Genomic DNA, 23,059 nt, shown 5'->3' with positions numbered 1-23,059 from the left:
GACAAATAAAACTGCCTCTACATTTAGGCTATAATAATAGATTGTGACTGGCAATTTCAGAAATTATTTCTAGCATTATTGAGTTCACTGAACATATAATAATCCATATTTAACTGATTTCTTTGTAAACTAATTCTATAAATCTATATCGTCAGTGCATCATAGTTAGCCTTTGAAAATGAACTGATTCAATGCATTTATTTGTTACACGATATCAACACTTCTTGTCACATGACATGAGAGCTGCTGCGATTATGTAACAGTAATATCCGCTGCCTGTCACCTCTCATCGTACGAGTCTGTAACTATATGACGCCACTTCCCGGGAAACGAATTTACAGATACTACTATGGCAAAGGTGCAGGCTATGAATGTTAATCCTGGGCTGCGTTTCCCAAAAAAATCGTGCTGGCTTTGCTTGAAAACCTTCATGAGGCGTAAAGCACGCGAACTAACATTCATGAGCTATGACTAATATGATTCGTTCATGCCCTAACACAGCATTAGTGTTCACAGAAGCTCTCGACTGACAAGGCTGTGCATTGAAGCTCTAACATTACTTTCAGTGCATAGAACTTCTAACACATTAAAAACTGTCTTCTGCATTGCAAATAACATTTCATTTCATAAGAAAGAAACATCTTTCATGTGGACAAGATTTACTCTTAACATTGCATAAACCAACTTTCTGTCACTGAGAAAGAAGCTTTGCAGCATCTGTGGGCTTGCTTTCTCTTCATTTGTCTAGAAGCACAAACACCCCTTCGCCTTTCAGCAAATGAATTAAGCCCATGGACCAAACGTCATCTAACATCACTAATATTCATGAGCAAGCCTTCACAGTAGTATGATTCGTAATTTTGCTGGCCGGCAGAGGAGGCGTTGTCCCACATTAGAACGTCACCTTCATTTAATGCAGGAGCCGGCTATCCTGGAAAAGGTTTCCCAGTCCTGTAACACGCACTGAATACCAGTGAATATCAGAGATTTGACTTTGCTTTGTGCTGAAGTGCTTGTTGATAGGGCTGTATAAAATGATGAAGAACGGGCATCATGTGAGCAGCGCTCCGACCTCCGCAGCCTGCAGTCCGGAGAAGAGGAGGCGTACTGTCCGCGTCTGGTGCGATGGATGGTGAGTGTACGCTGGAATGCATTTTCACCGCATTGGCATAAAAACAATATACCACGACTAGAGCTCTGCTTACATTTAAATTAGATAATATGACGGGCTATGACTTGACAGCCACAGCAATGCACCACAGTATAAAGTCTTTATATCATCGAATGCTCAATAAGTTTCGATTGCTTCCATTAATATTTCTACCACTGTTACTAAAAATAACAATTATGAATATTTATTCATACCAGGCAATATCGTATTACTTATTATATGAATATAAGAGCATGTCTACAGTTGCATATTTGTGGTAAATAACACAAAAACAATAATAATGATTATGCTTAAAATATTATTTGTTGTGCTTACATTGTTTGTTGTTTTTTCAATACAACACATACAGAGTTCACAAATTCTAACGTAACTAAAAGCTGCACACTGAAAAAAAGAAAAGAAAAAAACACTGTCCACCTTCAGAATCCCGTCTGTTATTTCACACTAGCGCATGTGATTCACTGAGCAGGAATGACTTGCGCTTTAATAAACGTATGGAGTGCTAACAGGCTTGCCATTTTATCAACTTGAGTTGAGTTGGGGTTATCAGGCTTGAGATATGAGTTGATAGACATTTATCTCTAAAAGCAGGCTTTGTCTGATTAAGTATCAGAGTTTGTGAGTTTATTTGACTGAAAAGAATGTGTTTGGTGATTCATGTGCATGATGAACAGGATTATAGAGCCTTTCTCTTTCAGAATTCCAGCCATTTCTGTCTGCCTGTGTGATGGTGTTTTTTTCAAATGTTGCAGAATGTTTGGGATGCCAAAATATTAGACAGTGGAGTGAACTACCAAAGAGAGGCAGTGTAAACTGTGCTTAGCCCACACCTGCCTGTTCTTCCCATAAAACCCTCTACTGCATAACAAGAGAATGTTACAGTCAGCCTCAGCTCATGATTGCTACTGGCTGCACTACTGTTTTTTGTAGGTTTCACTTGTCTTTAAGCGCACATACAGTCGTGAGTTTCTGCTCGATGTCGGCAGAATCACATTTTTAGAGTTAAACTCAGCGCACGCCGAAGAGCTGCGGGACCTCGGTCTGCTCCGAAGGCCTACTCCATCACCGACCTCCACTACTGCATCTCGCCCACAGCGGAGGCGCTACAAGTGGCGTGAGAGGAAGCAGAAGAGGGGTAAGCACAGAGGTATCCGAGCTAGGCTAGCGGCCAACCCACACAAGCCAGCTATCCCCACCATCGTACTGGCGAACGTACGCTCTTTGGACAATAAACTGGACTACATCCGACTACTTCGCTCTACTCAGAGGACTGTAAGAGACTGTTGTGTTTTTGTGTTTACGGAAACATGGCTTAACAACAGCGTACTGGACTGCGCCATACAGGTCGACCAGCTAACATGCTATCGAGCTGACAGAGCTCTCGTCGAGGGAGGTAAGATCCGCGGCGGCGGGCTTTGTGTTTACATCAGTGATGCATGGTGCCGCGACGCTGTTGTGGTCTGCAAACACTGCTCACCCGTGGTGGAGTTTATGATTATTAAGTGCCGGCCGTTCTATCTACCGAGGGAATATACAGCCATACTGCTTGTTGCTGTATACATCCCTCCCAGCTCCAACAACAACAAAAGGAGTGAGGCACTAAATGATCTGTACCAGCACACCAGTGAGCAGCAGACAGCCCACCCAGATGCTTTTCTTATCTTGGCTGGGGATTTCAACCACGCAGACTTTCCAACAAGGGGAAAAAATACTCTGGACTTTGTTTACACCACCCAGAGAGGAGCTTACAAGGCCCTCCCCCTCCCACATCTCTGAGCCTCAGACCACATCACTGTCATGCTAATGCCTGCATACAGACCGCTCGTTAAAGTCATCAAATCAATACACAAACAGATACAAGTGTGGCCGGAAGGGTTGTCAGAGGCACTTCAAGACTGTTTTGACACCACTGACTGGAATATGTTTAAACAGGCTGCCACACACAACAAGTGAAGTGAGTGAAGTATGGGGTGACCCATACTTGGAATTCGTGCTCTGCATTTAACCCATCCAACGTGCACACACACAGCAGTGAACACACACCCGGAGCAGTGGGCAGCCATTTATGCTGTGGCGCCCGGGGAGCAGTTGGGGGTTCGGTGCCTTGCACAAGGGCACCTCAGTCGTGGTATTGAGGGTGGAGAGAGCGCTGGACATTCACTCCCCCCACCTAGAATCCCTGCCGGCCCGAGACTCGAACCCGCAACCTTTGGATTACGAGTCCGACTCTCTAACCATTAGGCCACGACTTCCCCAACAACACTACAGACCTCCAAGAGTACTCAGAGAATGTCACTGCCTACATCACCAAGTGCATTGATGATGTAACGGTCACAAAGTCTATCACTGTCAGGGCCAACCAGAAGCCGTGGCTGACGGGGAAGGTCTACAGACTTCTGAAGGCTCGGAACGCTGCCTTTAGAGCTGGAGATGAGGAGGGCCTGAAGATAGCTAGGGCCAACCTATCCCGTGGCATCAGAGAGGCCAAGAGACAGTACTCCAGGAGGATAGCCCATCGTTTCAGCGACAGCAGAGACACTCGGAGCCTGTGGCAGGGGATACAGACCATTACGGACTACAAGCCCCCACCACAGACCTGTGACAGCACCATACCCCTGCTGAACGAGCTGAGTGCCTTCTTTGCTCGCTTTGAGGCAAAAAACAGCACCACTGCACAGAAGACTCCACCTCCTCCCGGCGACCAGGTGATGACGCTGTCCCCAGACAATGTGAGGAGATCCCTCAGCAGGATCAGTGCACGCAAAGCTCCAGGTCCTGACAACATTCCTGGGCGTGTACTGAGAGACTGTGTAGTGGAACTCACTGATGTCTTCACAGACATTTTCAACATCTCACTAAATCAGGCCGTTGTCCCCACATGCTTCAAAGCTACCATCGAGAGCATTCTAACCAGCTGCATCACTGTGTGGTATGGTGCTTGCAACGCATCCTGCCGCAAGTCACTTCAACGCATAGTGAGAGCAGCTGAGAAGATCTTTGGTGTCTCTCTCCTCTCCCTCCAGGACATCTACAGCACCCATCTCACCCGTAAAGCCCTCCGCATTGCAGGTGATCCCACCCACACGACACACAGCTTCTTCAGTCTGCTGCCATCAGGCAGGAGACTGCGGAGTCTTCAAGCGAGGACCAGCAGACTAAAGGACAGCTTCATACATCAGGCTGTCAGGAAGCTGAACTCCCTCCCGTCCTTGCCCCCCCTCCCCTCTTTTACCCCATGCAACACTGAACTCTGATACTACGACCCCCCCCCCCCCCCCCCCCCCCCCCACCCACTTACAAACTGTGACCAGCACCTGTCTACCTCATCCAGCATTGACTGCAAACTACCTCTTCGGATAGTCTGATAAAAAGACTGTTCTCTTGTCACTTTAACAGACTGATAAGCTCTTCTTGCACTACACATATATCTGTACAGTTTTGTTTTATTTAACTGGTTTGCACTCTATCTATTCTGCCATGTGCCCTAGTCACTTTTTGCCATCTTTTTCTTTATTTTTCTACAATGTCCTCATTTGTATATCTGTATAGCTGTATGTACATATATTTAAACTGTATTTATCTGTATTTGAACATCTACTGTCAGTGTTTAATGTTAACTGTATGCACCAAGGGTCTGAGAGTAACACAATTTCAATTCTCTGTATGTATGTGCTGTACATGTGGAAGAATTGACAATAAAGCAGACTTGAACTTGACTTGAACACTTGATGTTGCATCAGTAACTGATGCTATGGGAGCCCCCTCCAGGTGTGACAATTGTCTGAAGAAGAATTAGAACAAGAGAAATAGAATCACAGCAGTTCATTCATTGGCTGATGACACTCATAGTAAATGCGTTGAGTGTTTCGACTTTGGTGCTCAAGCTGCACTGAATGGCTCGTTAAACTGCACACATGTTTAAATTGAAAGTGCATCACTTGAAACTTACCTTCTTTTCGAAAAAAGAAGGAAGATAGTTTGTCCCTAGTTGCTCGGGTTCTGTGGTTGCTGAGTGTGTCAGGCGCACGTGTCTCAGGGTCCTGTGGATCCAATGTTGAGTTTGAGGCTTTGGAGAGTGAGCATTTCTCTCTCTGGACTGTTTGTGTGTTTTCACACTTGGTCCTTTTCAGGGGGCTGAACACAGTTCGCTGGATTTTTGGTGCGTATGTGAACACTCCAAATGATGACACCTTTAAAGTGAACAGAGCCAAAGTTTGCTTTAAGGTGGTTAGGAGATGGTCTGAGTATAGTTCACTTTCAGATGTTGGTATGGTTTGCAATAAATGTGTGTTGTGAACACAAACCGCTCTGGGCATACTTAATTTTTTTCGTTTTCAAATTTCTTTTAATTTGGTCATCAGATGCCTTCAAGATGCCTTCTCTCAAATACTTAACATATGTTCAGTAGTTTATGGTGAATGGAGAGAATACCTGTTAGTTCTCAGAATGCCTTAATGCTCCATTAAATTTACATTATTGGATATGCACTTTGTTTATTATTTTAAAACAAGCAAATACAATTTTTAACCAATAGAACATTGGATTGTAAACTGAAGAACTGTTAAATTGTAAAAACATGAAATGATCTTGTAAAACATTTGAAACATATTTATATCGTTGGATGTGTGGTATAGAGGAAGGATATGGATGCAGTATTGCTGTCAAGATTATGTCTTGTTTAGTTGCATTTTTGTTCATATGTCTTGGTTTCATTATTACTCTTTCATTTTAGCCTTAGTGTGTCCATACAAGTCTCCTTAGTTCCTTTACCTGCTTATCATCTTGCATCAAGCATCTCCTTGAATCCACAATATATGTGACAGAAGAAATATCCATAATTGATGAAGAAGAGTACGTTCTCCAGAACGGTCGGTTACTGGAGGAATATGTGGAGGGCTATCTACAACTTTACAATGAGGCACACTATAATGAGACCCCGAAAGAGCTCTTCTGGAACCAGCTCCCGCCCATGTTCCTCCACCTCGGCTTGTCAGCCTATCGGCTCCACCTTGGCTCTGCACTTCCTCTGCTCTGCCATGGTCTATCCTCACTCAGACTGAACTGAGTTCCCTCGCCCCTTCAGCTACACCTTGGACCTTCGTCACCCTCCGGCCATGTATTTATAGTTGGTTTCCAGTCGTAGCTATATCCCTTCTAGCCAAAATAAATAACACATAATTACTGTATTTGCATTTCTGTAATGGTAGGTTTAGGGTTGGGGTAGGTGTAGATGTTAATAAACCATAATTTGACAGGTAGCATTTTTCGTTGTCAAATTGTACTACCTACTGTTTTAATGGGAGGTAGCGATATCTGACAGGGTAGCACAAATCGACAGAACATCAGCATAGAGTTCCCCTTTCCTGGCTCCTCCTGTTCCTGGTCCTTTGTCTACCTTACATCTTCGTCTGATGTCTCTCTTCTGTCTGCCTCCAAAGCCCCCTCCCACCATCCACCATTGCACTATTGATGACGGCTTAAAAAATGTTCCTTATGGGAGAATGGATGTAGTGTCAAGATTTATGTCTTGTTTAGTTGTGTTTTGTGTCTTGCTTCATGCTTACTCTTTAATTTTAATCTTAGTGTGTCCTTATTAGTCTCTTTAGTTACTTATTATGTTCACCTGTTTGTCATCAAGTTCCCTTGTTATCCATATAGTCCCTGTTCTGTTTAGTCTTTGTGCTACATGGTGTATAGTCTCTGTGAAGATTCCTAGTGTTTATTAAAATATCTGTATTTGGCAATTCTGCATCATGCATGTTCTTAAAACCACAACATGTGTGACAATTGCAACAAAATGTAGAATCGTGTGCAAGTGATAAACAGTTTTCATGAATATTCTGTTCAAAAGTTAAGTTCAACCGACAGCATTTAAATAAAAATAATAATATTCTTTAAAAAAAAAATTACATTGAGGCACATACAATGAAATGGAAATGAATAGTATTTTGGATGGCATATTGTCAGCCATCAACCACTGAATCTGACTAGGTCCAAAAAGCAACTGTGTGAGGTCTGAGACAGTGGCTCTTTCAGGGACAGTGACAGTGTGAATGAAACGAGAACTATAGGTCCTCTTTCATTTGGTTCACCTCTTGATCCTAAAATGGGTTAAATTGGGTTGGTTCCCTCAATGGATCTGAGTTTGGTTCTTTTAAAGAGGACTCAGTTGTAATGTACATTTACGTTTAGTAATTTAGCAGACGTTTTTTATCCAAAGCGACTCACAAATGAGGACAATGGAAGCAATCAAAATCAACAAAAGAGCATTGATATGTAAGTGCTATGACAAGTCTCAGCCTAAGTACATGTAGCAAGTTTTTTAAATTATATAATAAATAAAAAGAAAACATAATAGAAAAAGAATATAGCAAGCTAGTGTTAGAGACCCATTTTGCTTTTTGTTAATTGTATAATAAAAAAACAAAACAAATCGATAGAATACAAAAAGAATAGAGAAGCTAGTGTTAGTAAATGAATAGAGTGCAAGTCTAAAAGTCTCTTTTTTTAAAGAATAGAATTAGAATGGAGAGTACTAGAGTTAGAGGGTCAAATAAAGATGGAAGAGATGTGTTTTTAGCCGATTCTTGAGGATGGCTAAGGATTCAAAATCTGAGTTGGGCAGGTCATTCCACCTGGAGGGAACATTTAATTTAAAAGTCAGGGAAAGTGATTCTGTGCCTCTTTGGGATGGCACAATAATGTGCTGTTCACTTGCAGAACGCAAGCCTCTATAGAGGGCACATAAGTCTGAAGTAATGAATTTAGATAAAGGGGTGCAGAGCCAGTGGTGGTTTTGTAGGCAAACATTAATGGCTTGAATTTTATGCAAGAAGCTATTGGTAGCCAGTGCTAATTGATAAACGGGTGTGACGTGCTCAATTTGGTCTGAGAAAGTCAGCTGATCATCAACCATCAATTGTTTCTGGCTGTTTTTGAATGGTTGATGTGCCTAACTGGATGGTGAAATTGTGATGAAACGATGGGTTTGATGGAACCCCAAGCAGTTCTGTCTTGGCAAGTTTGAGTTGTAGGTGATGGTCCTTCATCCAGCAAGAAATGTCAGTTAGACAAGCTGAGATGCAAGCAGCTATCGTCAGATCATCAGGATGGAATGAGAGGTAGAGTTGAGTGTCATCAGCATAGCAGTAATAGGAAAAGCCATGTTTCTGAATGACAGAACCTAGTGATGCCATGTAGACAGAGAAGAGAAGTGGTCCAAGAACTGAGCCCTTAGGCACCCCAGTAGTTAGATGTTGCGCCTTGGAAATCTCACCTCTCCAAGATACCTTGAAGGACCTATCTGAGAGGTAAGACTCAAACCACTGGAGTGCAGTTCCTGAGATGCCCTTTTCCAATAGGGTTTGATGTGGTGTACATGTGGTATTGTGTACCAAGGACAAGTTGACGCTGGACTGGCAAGAAGCACAGCAGCCTACTCTGCCTTTTAAACACTGCAGGACTGTATAGGCCCTAATTGATCATATATGGATGTCAGGTGGGTGTCATGGCACTGCTGCAGGTGTACCAAGTTTCATGTCCTGAAAGAGATGGTTGAAGGGGCTGGAATGACTCAAGAAGCTCAGATGGGTGATAGATTTGGCGCTTCATGCCACTATGGTTTGCAAAATTGGTCACTTCATGGCAGGGTTAGTAGTGACTCAAAGACATCTGTGGCTGAACCTCACAGATATTCCAGAGAAGGCCTTCCTGTTAGACGCTACTCATTCTAGGTCAAGACTTTTCACTGATGCATTTAGCAATGTCATCAGTTAGTTCTCTACTGTGAAGCAACAATTAGCTGCTTTTGGCAAATGATTCCCAGATGGGCTCAAGAGGCTTTGGCATCTTCAGGAGGCATCTGCAGAATCATGCTGAGGAGAATTATATTACAGTAATCAAGCATAGCGTCAGTTCTGGCAGGTCACGTTAGTCAAGCTCGCATCAGCTGTAGCTCAGCTGATCTATGTCTACCTACAAAGGAATACGACACCTATCACAGTATGGGATAATTGTGCCCTATATTTATTTAGTACCATGGGAATTTTCTACGTTGACTAATATTAAATGCTTGGTTTGGAAATTTCGCAGAGTTTCGCTAATGTGACCGTGCACTCAAGAGCAAGATTCAGACCTAGTCAGTGCTCCCTGCATTCTCCAGAGGAAGATCGATGCTTCCTTGTCACATCTGTCTAATATTCACCCTCCTCTTCCACCTCCAAATCTCATCAATGCAGCTAAGTCAACTTTTCCTGTTGTCCTCGTTGCTTTATTCGGGTATAAGCAGCATGCTCATTGCTTAGGGTTTTGAGTGGTTTTTCGTTACTATGGGCAACATGTTTGTTTCTTTAAAACAAGAACTGGCAACATTGGATTTTGCCAAGAATTGGCAACATGCTTGTTCTTTTAAGCTTGTCCGGGTGTTGGCAACACTGGCACCCTGACAGAATTACTTTTCTAAGTGATTTGACTTAGAATTTGTACTTGACAATATTGACAATAAAAAGGGAGAATCCCATAGCGTTACATTAAAGTAGGAACCCAAATCATATTCAGAGACCACAATATCACAAAGACCACAATGGGGTTTGACTTTATTGGCTTGGGGCAGAAAACAACCACCAACCACCTGCATAGCAATGCCAGGATTTCAGGGGGGAAAAAATGACCCAAGAGCAGGTACATGCTGAACCAAGGCTTTACTGACAAATAATAACTGAAAAGACAGAGTTCTGAGCAGAACTTCAACAGCAAGGCAAAATCAAAGGGGTCTTGAAAGCCAGGCAAAGGTCCAAGCCCATGGAAGCAGTCCAGACAGCAACCGAGCCTATTCAGAAGATGAAGGCAAAAAGGAGGGTCAGAATGAGCGATGCAGTTAAAACACCAAAGTGCAAATTTGGACCAAAGTCAGTGGCAAACCAGAGTCGTTAATAATGAGACAGTCCGAACTAGCAACTAGGTTAGACGAGAAATCTTGTCTGATGGCCTACCAATGTTGTTCTCTAGCATTCCAAATAAATTAAAACAAGTGGAGAAAAATCTTTTTCTTTTACCTCACATCTCTCTTGTCAGTGGTAGTGCAAAGGTAAAGACATGCTTTTTTGGGCGTTAAATCGTGTCGCAAATACCACTAAATTGTCTACCACAAACCTTAGGACATTTTAAACACTGCTCTCTCATAAATTTTGTGTCTCTAAATTAAACTCCTGCAAACTCATAAGACATACGTTAGGTCAGCTGCAAAAATAACTGTTGCTAAATTTTCACTGCTTGAAAATTTAGGCAGTAGTTATTTAACGCCAAAAGAGGGTTTGTGTTTGCACAAGCTCTTAGGAAATCTGGCCCTTATTGTTTAATGCATTGTTTAGAGCAATACACAAAATTCATTACATCATTGTCATCTAAAAAAACTGTCTAAATGTACAATGAATCAGTGTTACAGAGAGCTACTTTTGAAAATTGATTATTTATATTTCAGTAACCAGACCACTACCGGCCAAATGAATGTAAATGTTTATAATAACCATTTTACCTCAAGTGAAAATTTAGGTGAATATTGCTGTGAAGGTTCTAGGTGAAAGTGTGATCACTAATCCTGAATTGTCAGGATGTTAAAGTCCATTCACAATAAAATATGTCATGTAATCCCTCCGTGACATGTTCTGACCAGGGCATAGGGCAGGAGGACGTAATGTTTGCAGCACAAGAATGCATTAAGTCCATGTTGAGCAATAGTCAGCACTTAGAATAAAGAGTTACTTTTAGTAAGAGTTTACTTTTAGTCATTTAGCAGACGCTTTTATCCAAAGCGACTTACAAATAAGAAAAAGTAACTAAAACTAAAAGTTAACATTCTGTAAATACTCTATACACACCCATTTAAGAAAATACAGAAATTAAATAAAATTGACAAATGCATACAACATCAACATTTCAATAGTAAATATATAAAGGAGAAAAATAAATAAAATAAAAATAAAAAGTGATACTTATATCCTTTGCCGGTGTCCTAGCCCGGTGGAGTCGATGGTCTTTATACTGTTTGGTCTTCACACTAAGAGGGCTTCACACGAGGGTTGCCGCGACCGCTGCTGCGGTATAATAACCTTTTTTATACCTATCTAACAAATCATTACTACAATTCAGCTGAACCCTCTTTCCTATTAATAACTAAAAATGGCCAAGCAAGTGCACACACTGACAAGATACACGATACAGTAACGCAATTTCAGCAACTCTATGATTTAACAGGGTTTGATTGACCTCAGAAGAATAAATGACCCTTGCAGCAACCACATACCATGATTGGTAGACAGGTCTGATCAGCTACAATGAATCAATCCGTCACTAAATCTTACATGTGTATTAGCATGTGTTTAACTGAGAATCGCACAGTGAAGCAAAAGCATTAAAACATCTCCAAACTCTCCAAAAAACAAACAAACTATGATGATTTATTGTGCCCCCATTCACGTTACCATAATGCAGATGTTGCACTTTTTTTTTGTTATACACTATAAATTTATGTTATACACTATAATGATCCTCATTAGACTCTCATTACTATAAAACTGTAAAATACTGAAATATTGTGGGAATGTAAGGTTTGGTTTGGGGTGACTATGAATATGTTTCTCAATTTACTTACTCTCCAATTCCTCTATATCCTGTAATGTGTTTATTGAGTATGTATGAAGACAATCGCTCTTTGTCCACTAAAGAAAGAAAGCTGATGGATTTGTGTATATTACAAGCAAGACATTCTATTGCCTTGTGCTGGAAAAATACCAGTTGCTCTTCCATTGGACTATGGCTGAAAAACTCAATAACATGTTTGGCTTTTGAAAAGCTTACATATGTAATAAGAAAGAAACCATCTGAATTTTTTTTTATATCTGGGAGGTGTTTTTAGACTTTGTTAAAAATGTTTTTTATTATTACAGTAAAGGCAATTATATCTATTTTTTTTTAGATTATATTACATTATTTCTCTTGAATTTGGTGTGAAATATAACAGGACATGCTTTGTCACATTCACCCCATATATGCACAGGGTCATCAAATTTCTAGGGCTTTCAGACACTGCTGGCTTCTGCATGTGATATCATTCTCCCAGCTCAGTTGCCGTTTGGGTGCCTGCAAAGTGCACACCAGTTTCAGTAATTAATAATTCATGCTCATGGCCAGTGTTGCTGTAATCCTGTCTACTTAAGATACAGCAGAAACAAACTGTTGGCTAGTTGTTGGCTTCATCACATTAATATATAAAAGCAGATGCTTCATCTTAACACTCTTATTCTATGTCACTATCAATGCACCCCCAGTAAAATATATATATATATATATATATATATAAAAAAATATATATATATATATATACATTTATTTCATACTAAGTATAGTTAAAATATTTTTACATATTTACCGATATATCGCTTGAGACTTACTGATATAAAAATGATAAATAAACTTTATTTGTAGTACTGCTTGTACACAATGCACATTTCTTAATATTAAGCCTAAAATGTGTTTAAATATCACTATTGATGAGGATTGTATGATCTTTGAATAATATCGGTCTTTAAATGCAAGATATTTAAAGTGTACCTGAAGTATACTTGAAATAGTTCCCCTTTAGCACAATCAAATATACTTAAGTATATCTTGAGTAGCACAATTAAAGTGCATTAAGTACAACATTAGTTGTTTAAGACCTTAAGTATACCAGTTTAGTATACCAAAAGTACAGTTGCAGGGTATATTTTATTAAGTACATTAATATGTAAATGTATTTGTAGTATGCTTAGCACAAAATAAATGTACTTCAAATATATTTTAGTATACATTTTTCACTTAAATGATATCAAAGATTAAAAATAATGCCAAACCAGAGCTATTAGTAAATTTAAAGAAAAAGACCAAGTATAAATTTGTCAAACACTGAAAATTCCATTCAAAGGCACTCAGATGGTATGGAAAGTTTCTTAGAGGAACCGGGAAGCACATTAATATAAATTGGGAGCATAAGAATCATCTAATTTTATGAATCTATTACTATTACAGGTGAAATCAGATTAACAGCGAGTATGAAACAATGTCTCTTTATGCTGTATGTTAGTGACTATTTAAACAATAAAAGGTTTCATTTATTCATCATAGATTAATCTCAAGGAACCTGTCTAACATGTGTTCAGGTCATACCGTATTTCACTTTAAAATCAAATTATGGTGAGAATGGGGGAAATGTGTCATATTTATAGTGTTTTAATGTTTATAATTTATGTATTTCAGCAATGAAAATCATCACTGATAAAAATTTGAAAAGACTCAAAAACAAAAGCAAGAATTAAAGAAGTATGTGGAAGCAGTATGTAATGGAACTTACATAGAAAAATGGACAATGGTCTCTATTCTGGTCTTACTGTGAAAAAGAACACGATTGTTCTGGACCTGGTGTAATTTTATGAGCTAGTTTTATAATTCTGCTATATTTAGAATGTGTGATGTCAATCACATTGCTTTTATATGCTAAACTCGCAGTATGTGAGATATTTTGGGTAAAAAAATAACAAAATTCTGATATTTAGTGAGTACATAAAAACCTGTTCAAAACTGTGCCCTTGTAAGCCTACAATAATGACTTATGGTGGGAAATTTCAATATTGTAAAAATGTGTTATCTGTCAGATTAATGTATGTATGTTTTTTTTTATTATTATATTATTATTTGTTATTTTAGGTATTTTTTTATTAATGCATAATTTTTTAATAATAAATGAATTCGCATATAGCAAAGAACAAAGAGTCAGTGTTCAGCTTTACTATGTTGTACTGTATATAACAGGTTTTTATTAAAATGCAAGACTAAATTTATAAACAACCACCCAAGTTACAGGCTTACTGAAATTAAATGTCATTTGTGAAGAAAATAATAAAAAGGTACATTTTAAAAAAATAAATAAAAAGCATAACAAAAAAGTTGTAACATTTTGGTTTTGCTTGTGAAAATATTTAATTATGTCTTTTGGTTATACATAAAATACTAGCTGAAATTAGCCTTAGCAAGAAAAAGGAGGGGAGGCAGCAGCATTTGTGCCAAACAAAAATTATATTCCATGCCCTGTCCAACTTCTTGGCAACTTGAGGATAAATTGTAGAATTAATTTGTTTGTGGGTAAAACTTGCTTTGAATGTTTGCTTTCATTTGCTTTTGAATGCTATGATATTTTTTTTCATTTTAACAATTGTTTTTATCTACCTTACTCCCTTCTTAGCTATGACATGGTCCATTATGGTCATTCCAACCAACTTCGACAAGCCAAGGCTATGGGGGACTATCTCATTGTGGGAGTGCATACTGACGGTAAGGACACACACACACACAAACACACACACACACACACACACACACTGTCACTGTGTTACACTGTCATGACACTCAATATAATCAACAAACAGCATTGTGTAACACAAGTGTAACACATTGACAAATTGAATAAACAAATTGGGATAGTTGGATTAAACTTTACCTATGATTATTTATGTGTTTGCTTTTGTGATAAAAGATTATGTACCAAGAATGTGGGAGTTGCATAGATTGCATAGACAATAGGTTTTTCAGTCAGTGACTGATATGTATGTTTAGCTTGCACAGATGAGAGCTGACACGAGACGAAGGCATGACTGAAATAGGTTTTGATTGATTTAGAATTTTCATATTAGAATATAGATGGGTCGTGATGGGGACTCAAAGGCTTTTCTCTCTCAAAAGTATCTAATAGTACAATACACACTGGCACATACTGGTACAAACTGGAGAATCAAGGTCAGACAGGGAGAAAGATCAAACGAGGGGCAGACAGCACCAACAAGGAATTCAAATGAGGGGCAAACAGTACCATCAAGGTTATCAACAAGAGAGCAGTCCAAAACTGGTGGGTTCTGGAGGGAAATAGGTAACCGCAAAACAAACTGGGCAAAAGATAAATACGTGAGCAAAGGAAAAGAACACTGAACAAACAAAGTTAAACACTCAATTCACAGACTGGACAAGATAACAGCAAGTTGAAAACCAGTATTGTAGATGAAGATTGTAGACATATACTTTTAGACTGAAGACTGCATGTTACCTTTAAAAGTTCTTAATCAAAAATGCCTGTTTTTTTTGTTTTTTTTTTAATGTTGAAACCATGCTGTCTAGCTGTTAAAATCAGAAACACTTTTTGGATAGTTTGGCCAAAAATTTCATAGTGAAACAGAAGATGGAAATTAAGTTGACTGATTCTAATGTCTCTCTTTTCATGCAGAGGAGATCTCTAAGCACAAAGGTCCTCCAGTGTTCACCCAAGCTGAGAGATATAAGATGGTGCGAGCAATCAAGTGGGTGGATGAGATTGTGGAAGGAGCTCCATATGTTACTACGCTTGAGACTCTGGACAAATATTGTTGTGATTTCTGTGTTCATGGAGGTCAGAGCCTAAACATAACAACCATGTCTAATCTGTGCTAAAACATTGATATTAAAGTCAGTACAGAATATGAGACCCCCAGGGCCATGAAGTTTTGGATTACTGGATTGACCGGATTACATACATACTACACACATTCATACTAAAAGAACAAACATTTTTAGCTCTTACAAAGTGTGGTACCTACAGTATGTACCTACTTTATTACTTTATTAGCTGTACCTACTTTTATAAGCTGTATCTATTCTGTTCATGATGAGACAGCCCTTCTGTGCACAAACTGAAGTCCATATAAAAATGTCAACAATCTGTTCAAGTAACATACATGTGTCCTGCATCTAAGTAAAATCAAAGCTGAATGGTTCCAGAGCATCACTGCTCTCCTCCGGAAATATAGTTTTCAGTAAATTGTTCATTAACTTGTTTGGACTTGGTCCTGCATGCACAGTGTTTTTGGCACAGTATTCAACTCACCACTTCACAGTAGTTCACTTATGCAAGCTTTATTATGATCTGAACCAACTGTGGTCGTGTTTCCTCAGATGACATCACTCTCACTGTGGATGGGAAAGACACATATGAAGAAGTGAAGAACTCCGGCAGGTACAGGTAAGCCCATTCACACCTCTGCTGCTCATGCTGCTAATGTTTAGTACTGTTATCATTTAAAGTCGATCTTTTTCAGAGAGTGCAAGAGAACCCAAGGTGTGTCCACTACAGACCTGGTCGGCCGCATGCTGCTTATGACCAAAGCTCATCACAGCAACATTGTGAGGCCCGAAACATACTCAGCATTTGTAAATGCAGACAGGTTTCACTAGTCAAGCTTGATTACAAACTGGTATATCATATTCACCATACTTTCACTTATTATTTATGCTAGTTTGCGTGTCACTTTGGTGCCATGTTTACACCATTGTAACCTCCACCTTATGTCTGTAACACTCTCAATGATATTGTATTGAAACTGATCATAAAAAGTATCTTTTCAAAAATCTGTTCGTAAAAAAAAAAAAAAAAAAAAAAACTAGAATACGGAGGTTCGTCACGAAACAGAAATGCAAAATTGCACATTAAGTACGTTCACGCTTGCAATACACCGGCCAAGCATTCACACATCTGCTTTTGCATACTTCTGTAGAGTATGTTTCTGATATGTCTCTGGTATACATTGTCAAATTGGATATTAATTTCTTCCTTTCTTTCCTCTTCAGGGCAGTTCAGAATATCAACAACACACAGACAACTTTGGAAGAGTGAGTTTTATTCCCTTTTGGTTGTTCTTGTAGTCCTAATCTTGAATGTATGAGTGAAATGTTTTGAAGTACACTACAGAGGATTTCTAAATCAGTTATTCCGCCAATTCAACAGTATTGTATAAATTTGTGAACAAAACCATATTGCCTTAATCAAATCAGCATGGCAAGCCTGCCATAATGATTTTGCAGTATTTCAACTACAAATGTCAGTAGGGAGCCCAGAATTCCATAGTACAAATAAAATAAAGCAATTTGATTAGTCATTCTCAGATCCCGCTCTCCCTTCCAGGACTGTTTACTTGTTTTTCTGCTTTGCCCTTTTATTCCGCCTACTGCTAGCATTGCCTTCACATGCCTCTGCCAAGTTGGCACATAGAAAAGGTTTATTGTCGTCACAGTCCATAATCAGAGACTGAACCTTGAATGGCACTTCTGTTTCTGAGTTTAACATTGACTAAATAATTCCTAGTCATTGCCTCCAAATGGAGAGAGAAAAGTTCTTTAATGTCCCAAGACCTTCACTGGATGTGACAAAAACACCCATTGCAAAGGACTCAAACTTGACTTGATGCACTGTATGTCAAGAGTGCTGACCACAAGGTTATTTTTTGTTCAATTATTACTGTGCGCTCTTGAAATCATCAAAAAAAAAAAACACTTGTTGGCTTCTTCAAAGGGTTGCTGGTTTAAAACGAGTTCTTGAACCTGTCAGAACCACCAAAGTCAAGTCAAGTCATGTCAAGTCACCTTTATTTATATAGCGCTTTTAACAATACAGATTGTGTCAAAGCAACTTTCCAATATCAAAATAGGAAAATAGTGTATCAATAATGTGAAATGACAAGATTAAACACTCAATTTTTAGTTAAAGGCATTACATTATTGAATTCAGCGATGTCACCATCCAGCTCAGTTCAGTTTTATTAGTGTCTGTGTAATCAAGTCGACGATATCTCTGGAAATGAAGTGTCCCCAACTAAGCAAGCCAGAGGCGACAGCGGCAAGGAACCAAAACTCCATCGGTGACTGAATGGAATAGTTCAACAAAGTGCTCTCATCGTGCTCCATATTTTGTGTTTAAGTATAATAAATGTATTACTATAAAAAATGTGCATTATTAACAATGATTAGTTTAATGTTTAATGATTAATGTTTATTGTTGTAATATTTGTTATCATTTCTGTACTGCTCACCACAGGGCCCTAAAGGCCACAGTCCCTGGACAGGTGTGTCACAGTTCTTGCAGACGTCACAAAAAATCATCCAGTTTGCCTCAGGAAAGGAACCACAGCCAGGAGACACCATTATCTATGTGGCTGGAGCTTTTGACCTATTTCGTATCCTTACATGCTTAAGACAGTAATTAAAGCACCCAAAATTTCTTCTCTTGAAATCAAAAGAATAAAATAAAATATATTATTTAAATGTTTGAAAAAAATATAACTGAATGCATTTATAAAAGAGATTTTAAAAAATATGGTGGAGGTGAAGATTGGCAGTAAATAGCAAATTCTGTTCCTCATACAAATTGTATGACTTCAGGTGATCAAACAGACAGAATATAAATGATTTTTGGGGTAAATTTTTCATTTAAGATAGACAGTTGGTGAGCACTGGTTACTCACAACATCATCAAGAGCTATTACAGCTATTACACTACTGAAATTAAAATAACTTGGAGACAGGACACATCCCCCTATTATATAAAGACATATAAATCAATTTAATATACAAGGTATATAAATAACCTCACTGGGCCATAAACAAGTGTTATCATTGTTACTCTGTTCATTCTCTTATCTATTGTCATTTTTATTTGGCAGGCTGGGAACTTTATGTTAAATGCTCTGCAGAAAAAACAACAAGAACAAAAAATAAATTATGTTCTTTCAAACGGACAGTATGTGAGGATTTTAGTTTATGCTGGTTATTGTTCTTCAGCATTAAAGCAAACAACTAGCTCAGAATATTGATTATGCTGTCATTCTTTGATATTTAAAAAAATAATGAATCAATAATTGTTTATTTTATTTAGAGTTTTTATTTATTTAGAGCTTTCTGTATATAATACATTCACAATATGAATAAAAGTTTTGTTTATCATGCTGCTAAGAGGTTCAGTGGCTACAAACACATTTTAAAACTCTCTTTGGATGTTTTGTGTACAATGTTCAATTTGTTTAAGAATATTCAAATGGCTAAACTATTCTCCCTGTGGAAAATACAAATTAGGCCTTAGATTATTTTGTCACCATGGGTAGTTTTACCAGTGCTGTGGTCTTTCTCACTTGATTTGTGAATGTGCATGCTGTATTGTTGAGACCCCTGCATTCTTTGCTTTTTCTGAGAACACGAGTAAGACAATGTTGTCCTCTTTAACCTGATACAAATCAGATATTGGCCATGTGGATTTCCTGGATGCAGTGTCCCAGCTTTCAGAGAAGCCATATGTTATCGTGGGCTTGCACTTTGATCAGGTAAGATGAATACAGGAAAATCTTAGAAATATATTTAAAATTTAAATTTTTCTTGGTCAAGCATGATGCTTATTGTCTTTCAAAGGACATAAGAGATGTGAGAGAAGAAGGAGGAACTGCATGTTTGTTATTTTTTTTTAAATTATTGTTATCATCACTCTAGGAGGTGAATCGTTACAAGGGGAAAAACTATCCAATCATGAACATCCATGAGAGGACTCTGAGTGTGCTGGCCTGTCGAGTGAGGATTGATCTTTGGCATTGCAGTTAATTTATGTCTTGATATGTTTTATATAAATAGTTTGATATGAATGAATTTCTTCGTTTTGCTTTCAAATCTCCCAGTATGTCTCTGAGGTTGTTATAGGAGCACCATATGCTGTCACAAAAGACTTATTGGACCATTTCAAGGTAAAAACGCTATATTGAATTCGATTCTTGATTTTTGTCAGACTTGCTTAACAGAGTTGGATAGAACACTGGTTTTTGACCATTTGCATAATAAATTGTGGCCAGTAGTCATGTTCACACAGACAGTATTTACTGTACTATACTGTACAACTGTATTAAGAAATATGCCTTGTATAACCCATAAAATGATTCTTTTTTTTTTTTTTACAATTATAAAATTTATTTCAATATCTTCTAATTCAAATAATAAAACTAAATGTTATTTTTATTTTTACATTTATTTACCAGAGGACCTTTCGTAGAGTTGCGTGGAGACTCATCCACAACCTCAAATAACTAAATAGCTAATTAGAGATTGAGATCAGACAGATTCTTAATTTGTGGCGACATTTTTTTCCTCATGTCAAGCTCTGGTTTTTCAGAGACGTAGTGTGGCTATTTGATTTGTGATCATGCTGGTCATGCAGCTCATTTCATAGAGTTTACTCTAATTTATTTATTAGTGACTATGGTTATAGAATGCAGTTAACTCTTGGTAATAACCATTATGTGTGGGGACATAACTGATTACTGAAATCAGCTAAACTATATTCTGCTGTGTAAACATAGCTACAGAGTAATACACTGTCCCCATGGTGTAGGTAGACCTGGTGTGCCATGGAAAAACTGAAGTGTTTCTAGACAGAGATGGATCAGACCCATATGCTGTAAGCGTCACTATACGATAATTATTTAAAATTCCAACACAATACACTTCTATTTCATAATCGGTGCCTGTTTTTTTATGCACAGGTACCCAGGAAAATGGAAATATTGCGAACAGTGGATAGTGGAAACAGTCTCACCACTGATGTCATTGTGCAGAGGATCATCAAAAACAGGTGTTACATTAAGCTCTGACCTGTTAACATGCAGGAGGTCAATTGCAGCATTGACTTAACCAATGTATAGAGTACAATAGGGTTAAATGCGCACTGGGGTACAAGGCTCCTTTGACTTCATTCTCTTGATGGCACAACACATTAAACAAATAAACATCCATATTTCACTATGTACGTGGAAATTTTACTGATACTTGCCACCAAAGCACAAAGCATTGCAAAGTTGTTTCTGCCTAATTTTATATATATATTTTTAAAGATTTAAGTAGCAAAGATAATTGATAAAATTATTAACTTGTCTACTTTGAGACAAATGTCTTATTAATGATTGTTCAAAGTAATTAAACCGTTTTCAAATAACTGAAGAGTATGTTAAATGGTGTGCAATTTAGAGATAATCACCAAATTTATAATGAAACAATATTTAAAAATATATTAATCACATCATCTAATAAAATATTTTATTAGATGTTACTAATGTGAAGCCATAATATGGGATTTCCTTCAAATCTACAAAATGTACAGAAAATGGCCTCTAACACTATCTTGCTCTGTTCTTTTTCTATTCTACCTGTTTTCTTATTATTTAGTATATAATTAAAAAAACACTTGCACGTGTACTGCGTTAGGCTAACTGAGACTTGTCATAGAACTTGCATATTACTCTTTTGTTGGTTTTGATTGCTTCTGTTGTCTTCATTTGTAAGTTGCTTTGGATAAAAGGGTTTGCTAAATGATTAAATATAAATGTAAAATAGTACAAACTATGCTATAAAGCAATTTTAAGGTGTGCCTTTAGCCCTGTTGTATCCTACCTATTGAATTTTTAAAAAATAATATTCTGTGAGTGAAAATGTTCAATAACAATAAAGTAATATTTGGCTGGTCATGTGATCTCACACCTGAGGTGACCTTTAAATCGAGAAAATTCCTTCAGTAGTTCTTTTAACATAAGTTGTAATGGACAATCACTGTCAGGAATGATCAATGCAATGCTGACATAATTCCTTCCTGTGCCTGCCAGGCTGTTGTTTGAGGCGAGAAACCAGAAAAAAGAGGCCAAAGAGATGGCGGTAATCCAGGCCATGAAGCGACGAGAAGAAGAGAAGGCTAAAGAGAGAGCGCAGGCTGTGCTGTAGGGAAGAACAAAAAAACATCATCAAAGACTAACAAAACCCAGTACATGCAGTTGACTCTTTTCTAATGTGTCCACATTCTGGACTTACATACTGTCTGAACACCAGCAGCTGAGAGCTCCTTTTATTGAAGAATTAGCATGTGTTGTTTTGGGAGCATCTGCTTTAGTGAACCACTCTCGCACTCTCCAACTGAAGGTCCTCTTCATCATTTCCTGACAGCAGTGGGCCATTTCCATCAGATCTGTTCACTAAGGAAAGAAGGAGACTGGAACTTGTGCTGCACTTAGCTTTGTGCAGGATGTTGCCACTTTAGTGACCAGCATGACCTACGTGACCTTTACCTCCACATGTAACTCAAGAGTTCTTCTAAGGTTTGCTTGGAAACCAACACTCCTGAAGATCTGAATCCATCAGAAGAGCACTACACTCTTCTGTCCTAAACAGTGTATTAATTATAAAGAATTAATATTTATCTGTCATTATAAATGGCTAATCCTCATATGAAGTATTTTTCATTGTAAAGTACAACAAAGTGAGTTGTTCTATTAAAAAATATATATGAAAATAATAGTTAAGATAGTGTGTTCATCAAACATGCATTTTAATATGGTTTAAAAAAAAAAAAAAACTTTTGTTTATTATTGTTTTTGAACTTAACCATTATAACTAGTCAAAAGGATGTAGTATATGTCAGGATGTTTTTGTTAGATAAATTTCCCTCAATGTCCAAGTGTTTAGTTCACAAAAAAATAAATTCACTCATTATATTCAAAAGTACCATAAAAGCTGATATGTCTTGTACTTAATTTTCCCAAACTTCTTCTGTTAAACAAGAGTTTTGTGTGAGCAAACACCATGAAATGTCAGTCTTATTTACTGATAATTTTTATGCCACAGTTCTCAAAATTAATTTGTGGACAGATTAATTTAAACTCGCCATTTCACAAGTTAACATGCTAACCAGTTACCAGGTGCAACAGATGAAAATGTCAAATTCACTATTCACTTTTGTTTTGGGGAAAATAGCACTTCACACTGTAAAGCATACTGTATATAGATAGTTTTGAGTTTGTTTCTTATGTATGTGTGTATGCCATACCCAGAACTTGTGCAGAATGAGCTACCAATTATAGCCACAAGAGGTCTTCTTATCTGTGGAAAATTCATAGAAACCATGATGGACTGAAACCAACTAACACTGTTTTGTTGTGCTGTGCTATATAATGTGTAAATTACAAGCAATGTTTTAAACAA

At 37.9% G+C, this 23,059-nt stretch overlaps 1 protein-coding gene across 2 annotated transcripts; it reads left to right on the top strand.

The window, feature by feature from the left end:
• The first annotated feature begins 839 nt into the window (after positions 1-839).
• LOC306866867 (ethanolamine-phosphate cytidylyltransferase-like) lies at positions 840-23,053 on the top strand. 2 transcript variants are annotated; one of them, XM_079412270.1, is made up of 13 exons: positions 840-1,132; positions 14,445-14,533; positions 15,477-15,638; positions 16,181-16,247; positions 16,324-16,408; positions 16,853-16,894; positions 18,096-18,234; positions 19,292-19,374; positions 19,538-19,615; positions 19,720-19,785; positions 20,427-20,492; positions 20,578-20,666; positions 21,691-23,053. In XM_079412270.1, the coding sequence occupies exons 1-13, from the start codon at positions 1,035-1,037 to the stop codon at positions 21,803-21,805; spliced, it is 1,179 nt and encodes a 392-aa protein (XP_079268396.1). In that variant the 5' UTR covers positions 840-1,034; the 3' UTR covers positions 21,806-23,053. The 2 variants fall into 2 exon arrangements, with proteins under 2 accessions (XP_079268396.1, XP_079268397.1); XM_079412271.1 differs by having other exon boundaries at positions 874-1,132; positions 16,181-16,241; positions 21,691-22,575.
• Positions 23,054-23,059: the final 6 nt, after the last annotated feature.

Source organism: Barbus barbus, assembly GCF_936440315.1.
Source record: "Barbus barbus genome assembly, chromosome: 4".
Lineage (NCBI taxonomy): Eukaryota > Metazoa > Chordata > Actinopteri > Cypriniformes > Cyprinidae > Barbus > Barbus barbus.
The sequence above is the reverse complement of the archived record's forward strand: the minus strand, read 5'-3'. Positions and strand labels throughout refer to the sequence as shown.

Coding starts and splice junctions, on each gene's coding strand:
- LOC306866867 (XM_079412270.1), top strand. CDS start 1,035: ATGATGAAGAACGGGCATCATGTGAGCAGCGCTCCGACCTCCGCAGCC. Junction 19,616..19,719: donor TGAGTGTGCTGGCCTGTCGA/GTGAGGATTGAT, acceptor CAAATCTCCCAG/TATGTCTCTGAGGTTGTTAT. Junction 19,786..20,426: donor ACTTATTGGACCATTTCAAG/GTAAAAACGCTA, acceptor CCCATGGTGTAG/GTAGACCTGGTGTGCCATGG.